The following is a 7,702-nucleotide window of genomic DNA, read 5'->3' on the forward strand; positions in this document are numbered from 1 at the left end:
AACTAAATCATCTGTCACCCGCCCCTCCTCTTCACCACACCCTCCTCGATCCCCTCGCAAATCAAACTCAAACTTGCGACGCCGGTCCCCATGTTCCCGCCAGCCAGCAGAGCGGGGGCCGCCATCTGGGTAGGAAAAGTCGGAGGAGAATCAGCCAGAGGCTCCACTCTTCTGCTGCCCAAAAGACCCTCAGGATTTCCAAGACAGCAACCCAACCCACCCCACTCCAGAAAACTTTTGGCTCCCTCCACCTGGCCACAGGAGCCCCGTGCCCGGCAAGTTCTTTCTGCCCCACCCCCACACCCCCCAAAGCCCATTTGGCCCCAATCTCACCAGGGCTGGCTGAGCGCCAGCGGTCGCCATCTCGCCGGGGTCCTGCCCCAAGTCTCCAGCTGCCCTCCTCCTCCTCCTCTTGCTCCTCCCGGAGAGAACGCCAGTTCTCGCTATCTGAGCGGGCATGTTCTTTCCTTGGGCCAGCCCCTCCCTCCTCAAATCCGGATCGTGCTTGGGAATGGGGAAAGACACAGTCAGCAGAGTGGCAGCCATGGTCCCTGGAAGACTTACTATAAACCTCGCTGGTGAAAAGGAGCCCAGCCCTGAGCCCTACTCCTCCCCTACCCTCCTCAGGAAACATCCCCCTCACTGGGGCCACCCATTTTAGTCTCCCCTCCACCTCTCAATGACCTTCAGGGTCTGGCACCACCTCACCACTATCCATACCTCCATCCCTCCTGGCCGACTTCTCAAACCGCCTCTCGCCTCTGCAGGAGAGACAGGTATTGGTCAAAGGAGGACAGCATTCCCTCCCCAACCTGTAGGATCTCTGCCCTGAGAAAGGTGAAGGGAGGGAGGGGACGGGGGACTAGGGAAAAGTCAGGCTTGGGAGGGAGCCCAAGGGAGCACACAGAAGTCACAGGGCAAACAGGGACTAAGAGAATCAGAAAGAAAGGGCAGGGTCGCAGGGGTCAGAGGGCAGAGAGAACGATCTCTGACCAGGGCTCATCTAGTAGGTCTTCTGTTGCCCTCTAATGACAAAACCTAAACCTCCTCCATGGGACTCAGGATCTAACACCAGGGCTTCTCTCTGCTCTGCCTCTATGCCACCTCCTTCCAGCCTGCACCTGTCATCCCAACTCTGGCTACGCTGGATCTCCCGGGGGTTTCGACCAAAGGCCCCATCGCCTTCTTCAATGCTTCTTTGGTAAAAGCAACTGTCACCACGGCCACGGCCTGGAGAAGGAATGAGATGTACACGGAAAATATGCCAGATCATCTCTGCACATCCTCAAGACCACAGGCCCCACCTCTGCTGTCCCCACAACACATTATTACCCCCCTACCTCGGCTCCGCGTGCTGCCCCTGCCACGGGAGGCGCCGCCTGGGGGGGGGCCAGCCCCTTTCCCCATCAGCCTCAGCACAGCCACACTGTTCACTGACAGGGAGAAGTTTCTCTGAGGAGGGAGCCAGGGGTGGGAGTGAGGACCCAGGCACCTAACCACCCCCACCCTCTCCAGAACTGCAACCTCCTCCACCTGTCTTCCCAACTCCAGCCCCCACAAAGGTGGAGCCCCAGCACCCCAGCCTGCAGCTGCCCTGGCCCGGCCCCACCTGCTCCTCCTCGGTCAGAGGCTCCAGTGCCAGGGGCTGCAGCGGCTCTTCCTGTAGCACTGCAGCGAATTCCTTGTCCTGTAGCTCATCGGGGACCTGTCAATGGAGCAGGAGGACCAAGATACCACATGTTTCTGGGCCCTCTCCTCTGGCCGAGGCCACAGGGGCAACTGAGCCACACCCCCACCCTGCTCTGCCCCACCCCACACCCTACCTTGTTCTCCTTGACGTAGAGAGCCAGCATCTCCTCTCGCCCATAACGATAGTCAGCCAGCTTATATTTGGGCATGGCGGGGGATGGGGGCGGGGAGGCTACACTGCCACCGCTTGAAAGTGCCCTCAGCCTAGAAAAAGGACACGGGGAAGGAGAACGACAGGAGTCTAAGCAACCCTATTCTTCCCAGCTTCCCCATGAAACCCACAGCACATCTGACTCACCACTCAGGCCCAAAGTTGAGGGTCTCTGCTGCCATTGTGAAGCTGGGTGTGTCCTAGAGGTCGGAGGAGATGAGCAGGGGCGAGGGGACCTGGTGTTCACTCTCCAAACACCTGTGGAGACATGGGGGACACTGGGCTTAGAAACAACACACCCAAACAATCCCAAGAGGACGAGGAACAGAGCCCCACCTTGGCAGGCACAGTAACAGGCTCTTAAAGGACTCACCTAAACCACCCACGTGCCACTCACACCATGAGTTAACCAAAGAGTTAACCAGAGAGAGAAGACCTGAGGGAGGAAGGAAACAAGGCAGCTAGAGCCCCTTTTAGCTTCTGCAGGGGTGCCCTCCCTCACCCCAGACTCACCTGGCAGCCTTACCCCAGGAAGCAGTTAGAGTGGGGCCTGACTCTCTTCAGGCCGGGGCCTATGCTGGAGTGAATCAGGGTCCCCAAGCTACTGGACGCTGGTATGACCGCAGTGGTACCCAGGGAAGGACCTTTACATTGGGGTAAGACCCTTAACAAGAGGTGAGGGAAAGATGGTGAGTTAAATTTATGGTTCAGACAGGTCTCCCTGCTTCCAGCCCTCCTCTGTCTTGTATAATAGGGACCATAGCCCCTGCTCCTCTTCATCTCTGTCCCCCATGTTTGGCCTCACGAGCAGTTTATTCACTCAGCAAAGCATGACTGAGGTGCTGGAGGTGTAACAGAGAACACACCAGGTACCTCTCTGGGACTCAGCACTCTTTGCTGAGTGGCAGAGCATTCAGTTAAGGGGGTGGTTAAGGTTTGCATGGACGTTCAGGACAAAGATAAAACAAAAACAACCAACCAACCAAAAACAAAAACAAAAAACAAACCACTGGAACCACAAATATTTCAGAGAAAAAAGGTTATAGAGAGAAGGATTAGAAATTAATCTGGGAAAAAAATTACTTCCCTCCTGAAAAATCTCAGAACTGGCTATTGGTGGCTAGAATCCAGAGACTCAGTTTTGAGAGAAACGCAGTTCACAGGGAATAAGGATGGGAACGCAATAACATTCCAGAGCCAAAGGTGGTGCACACACTGAAGGCTGCAGGCAGGTGAGTCCAGCCAGCACACCCATGGACTGGTTTACCTAACAGGAACCAACACCCAGGCCCCTTCCCCGGGATCCAGAAGACCCCAAGCACAAGTACAAAGTGACAAGAAGGGAACACCGTTATTAGGATACAAGCTAGGAAGAAGGCCCCTCACCATAAAGTAGAAATAAGGTCAGAGTTACTAAGGCTGACAGAAGCGGAAGTGGTGGCAGTGACCTGTCCCTCTAAGGATCAGCAGAGGAGATTCTCAGGAGGCAGCTCATCCCTGGAGGTTCCGAGCAGAGGCGGGGCAGGCAGGGTCTCAAGGGGCTGTGCAAGAGTTCCCTCAGTGGCTGGGAGGGAGGCTGGACCAAAGCGCCTCCACGATGCCCATCAACTCCAAGACTCCTCAACTCTGGGAAGGAAGAAGAAGGGTATCCACCAGAGGGGCCAACGGAGAGTCTCTCTCTCACCTACAGCTGCAGGCTGGAAGATGATACAAAACTCCAGGACAGATAAAGCACCCGCTCCCAGAGTCTCCCAGCACTCTAGGGTGAAACATAGCTTCTGAGACCAGTTAGAATAGGGCTGACCTCCCCCAGCACAGGCATCTCTTCTACAACAGACCTAGCTGGACATTCCTAGTGATGAAGCACAATCCAGCACACACAGCTGTCAGAAGACAAGTCTGTTGAAAAGCTCTTCCTTTCAGGGAATTCAAGTAGGACTCCCAGGATAGTAGAGTAAGGTTAATTCTTTCTACACTACTTTATGTAATTTGGCCAATGGCTGAAACTTGAAGACATTATGCTAAGTGAAACAAGCCAGTCACACAAGAACAGATATTGTATGATTCCTCTTATATGAGATTACTAGAGGAGTCAAATTCAAAGAGACAAGAAAGTAGAATGGTGGGTGCCAGGGCTATGGGGCAAGAGAAGTAGGGAGTTGTTTAATGGATACAGAGTTTCAGCTGAAATGGGGCAAATGAAACAGCTCTGGCTGGAAAGGATGGTGGTGATGGTTGAACAATGTGAATGTCTTTAATGTTGCAGAACTGTAAAGTTACAAATGGTTAAAATGGTATATGTTACATTTTACCACCATTAAAAAAAGGTTTAGGCGGAAAAAAAGGCATTTGGAGACAGCTATTACATACCTAAGCCTTCCCCATTCCAAAAAAACACCCCACATTCTTCAAACAAAACTCAGGAGAGGCTGTTTTGAGCCTTCTCCAGTTCACTCCAGAAAAGCCCATCTTCTAGAGGAACAGAGGAGTCCTGTAGCATGGAAGGCTGTTGTGGGGAGGGGGGAACAGGAAAGGGACAACTCACCCTCCCACCCTGCCAGGGAGTGGCAAAAGTGGCTCTCCTTGGTGCTTTCCACGTCTGGCCTTCACCTTTCTGTCCTGGTTGTAAGGAGCAAAATGAGGAAAAGCGGCTTCCAGTGTGAAAAGCAAGGAAACTGCAGAGGCAAAGGGAGAGGCAGTCAGGGGAGAAAGGAAGCACAGGTGCAGCTGGAGAAAAAGGCCAAGTCTCCTGGCAGGCTCAGTCAGAGAAGGATTGGTCCCAAAGCTGATGGCTGACTGGCCCTTCCTCGACAAGCAGCATGCATGCCTCCCATGGTTCCCACTCCTCCAAGCAGGTGTGTGTCTTTTCCACATACTTCCTTGAAGCCAGCAGTTCTCAAGTAGGGTGGAGTGGGGGAACCTCTGCTCCCCAGGGGACATTTGGCAAAATCTGGAGACATTTTTGGTTGACATGACTAGAAATTACTACTGGCATCTAGTGGATAGAGGCCAGGAAAGCTGCTAAACATCCCACAATACACAGGACAGCCCCCACAACAGAGAATGATCTGGCTCAAAATGTCACTAGTGCCACAGTTGAGAAACCCTCCTCTATGCCATAAACACAGGTAATCCTATTCTGTTTATGGGGAAGAACAGAAAATAAACCAAATTTACTGCAGTTCATTCTGCCCTCTGAAGAGCAAGGAAATTATTCTCTAATTATTCTGTCCCATGAGAGAAATCTGAAATTCTGCCAAGAGGGAAATCCTTGGGAAAAGACTAAATTGAAAGAAACTGTCCTAAGTTTCTCTATCACAAACTCTCAAAGGCAAGCATTTGGATCCCTTTCCAGTGAAATAAAGAGCGGGAAAGGGGGCAGAGAGAGTGACTGGCGACACAGCCTTTCCTGACTACTTGATCTAATGGTCTCCTCACATGCTCATTCCAGCTTAGCCCCCACCTCTTGCCCTACCCTCCGAGTCTGCTTGCCTCATCTACTGGTTCCTCTTTCTCGGGCCTCAGCATACCCTCACTCCCCTGGCATCTGAATTATTGCTATTAAAAGGCTGCCCCCTGCCGGAAACAAGGGGAAAGGACACACACTGGTCCTGGGTGCTCACAACAGGCTTGAGGGAACAAGAGAGGAGCCTGTTCTCTGGGGTTCGGAACTCACATAAGGCAAAGATTCAGAGACTAGGCGGTCCCAGAACACACTAAGTTAAAAACATTATTTCCTCATTCCATCACCCCTAAAATTAGCCCCAAACTAGAGCAATGTGCCTTGGCACAGAAAGGTACCACTATTAACATAAGTAGAATCCCAAATTCCCCAACATTTGAGCAATCGCCCAGCTCCAAGCCTGCTGGAGATGACTCCGCCCTTTCACAGGATGGAAAGATTCTCCCAGCATGGTAGAATGAGAACTCTGAGGCTTAAAAAGGGGTGCAAGCCCACATTCCTCTCGGGTGGTCAGCTATCCCAGCTCTCTCCTCTGAGACATCCTGAGAAATTCTGCCCTTCAGCATGTCTATTAGTTAACAGTTTTCAAAGCAATTCCACACTTTACCTCATTTGATACCTTTTGCCCACTTCCCAGTCTTGGGTTCCAGCCAGGGAAAGCAAGGGAGGCTGCAGCTGCAATGGCAGGGGACCCCAACGTCCCTAGACGCTCTATCCAGACTGAAGAAGGGGCACATAAGCAGCAAGAACCATTCCAAACTCTCAAGCATATTTTGTGAGTTTTAAGCCATTTTTTATTTCTCATTAGAGAAATTTTAAAATCCTTCACATAGGTGCCTCTTTTTACCTTCTCAGCTCTACTCCAAATTCCAACCACAGAAATAAAAGCGAGGACAAACTGGGATCTTTTAATCCATCAAATGACACACAATACTAATGCGTCCACTGGCTGAAAAAGCCAGGCCAGGGGTCTAAGAACACAACTCACTTCACTGTAATTACCACAGGGGACCCTTGAGGCCCCTGGTCCCCAGCGACGGCAACACAAAGTACAGGTCTGCCCCAACCTTTCCCAATGACATGCTATACGTACAATGTAGGAAATAAAACGAGCTGGAGTGAGGGTTGGCGACCTGGGACTACTGCACAGGGGACAGTACAGATCAAGAAGCCAGAGAGCAAACTCCCACACTGCGAGCAGCAAAGGGGACCCGCCTGTTGTACCCACGGTGTTTCAGATGCAAAGGCAAATTAGGGGGCTCTTGGTGGGCAGCAAAATTATAACTGGCATGTCAGCTCTAAGGGGTGTTGGAGAGGTTGTGTAAAGGCTGATGATCTTTGGGAAAGCAGTACTGTACAGCAAGAGGAGGGTAAGACTGGGGTGGCTAGAGGAAAGAACAGGCCAAGAAGTATTGATTTAGCATCTCCCAGGGACGGGCGCTATGATGGATCAGAGCTGGAAGTTCACTAGGAATTCTAGTAACGCCTGGGTTAGAGATGCGACATGCAGGTCTCCTTAAAGTTAACTCAAAAAAAAAAAAAAAAGGGAAAGTGTGAGAGGCCGTGGCCAAGAAGCTGCTGCATCAGGGGAATTGGGCTGGGAAGGGCCAAACCTGGCGACAAAAAAAAAGACTAACGTGTTTAACACGGCTGGGCAACCGAGAGGAGGAGACCCCAATGACCAAGCATTAATGTTGCTGGCTGAAAGGAAATTCAGGTGAAGACCCGGTAGAGGATGCTCCGGTTAAGGGGAAAGGCTTCCATGTTAGCCAGTCGTGCAACGCTTGGACTTTAAACCCGCAGGGCCCGGCTAACTCTGACAAGAACCCCGAGGCACGTTGAGGAATCTCTGGGGAGCGCCCGGCATTTGGGTCGGGGCCTCCAGGCGGGCCCCGCGGAGGATGCGGCGCGGGGGAGGCCGGGGGTCCTGGGTCGAGCTTCAAAGGGGCAGGAGACGACCGTTAGGAGCGCGGGGGTGGAAAGGAGGCGGGTTGGTCCGGAGGACGGTGTGCCCTTCAGGGAGGGGCGCCAGGTGCGCGGGGCGTGGGGTGAGGGCGGCCACCCCCCGGGAGGGACGGCCGCGTAGGGGGCCGTCGCGCCGGGGGAGGGCCCGGGGAGCGGACGCACCCGGCGGCAGCGGCCTCGGGAGGAGCCGGGGGAGGTCCGTGCCGGCGGCCCGCGCTCTGGCTCTGGCTCTCGCAGGCTCGACGCGGTCGCCTCGGCGTCGGGGGCGGGCCTGCCCCGGGCCCGACTGCGGGCTGGGGGCCGCAGAACCGCCGAGCGCTTACCGCGGCGGGCTGACGGCGCGAGGCTTCGGTCGCGGGGCGTGGGCGGCGGCG

The 7,702-nt window shown here is 53.7% G+C and overlaps 1 protein-coding gene across 1 annotated transcript in view; it reads right to left on the minus strand.

The window, feature by feature from the left end:
• Positions 1-7,465, minus strand: part of GIGYF1 (GRB10 interacting GYF protein 1) — a 14,504-nt gene extending 7,039 nt beyond the window's left edge. Inside the window, exons 1-12 of the mRNA XM_019629949.1 lie at positions 4,446-7,465; positions 3,287-3,526; positions 2,414-2,564; positions 2,274-2,336; positions 2,048-2,158; positions 1,824-1,953; positions 1,610-1,705; positions 1,341-1,452; positions 1,122-1,230; positions 721-761; positions 334-504; positions 21-125 (exon numbers count right to left, since the gene is read on the minus strand). Of these exons, the coding sequence (XP_019485494.1) occupies positions 21-125; positions 334-504; positions 721-761; positions 1,122-1,230; positions 1,341-1,452; positions 1,610-1,705; positions 1,824-1,953; positions 2,048-2,082 (799 nt within the window). The 5' untranslated portion in view covers positions 2,083-2,158; positions 2,274-2,336; positions 2,414-2,564; positions 3,287-3,526; positions 4,446-7,465. The remainder of the gene's footprint in view (positions 1-20; positions 126-333; positions 505-720; positions 762-1,121; positions 1,231-1,340; positions 1,453-1,609; positions 1,706-1,823; positions 1,954-2,047; positions 2,159-2,273; positions 2,337-2,413; positions 2,565-3,286; positions 3,527-4,445) is intronic.
• Between the last annotated feature and the right edge of the window lie 237 nt (positions 7,466-7,702).

Source organism: Hipposideros armiger, unplaced genomic scaffold (assembly GCF_001890085.2).
Source record: "Hipposideros armiger isolate ML-2016 unplaced genomic scaffold, ASM189008v1 scaffold_875, whole genome shotgun sequence".
Lineage (NCBI taxonomy): Eukaryota > Metazoa > Chordata > Mammalia > Chiroptera > Hipposideridae > Hipposideros > Hipposideros armiger.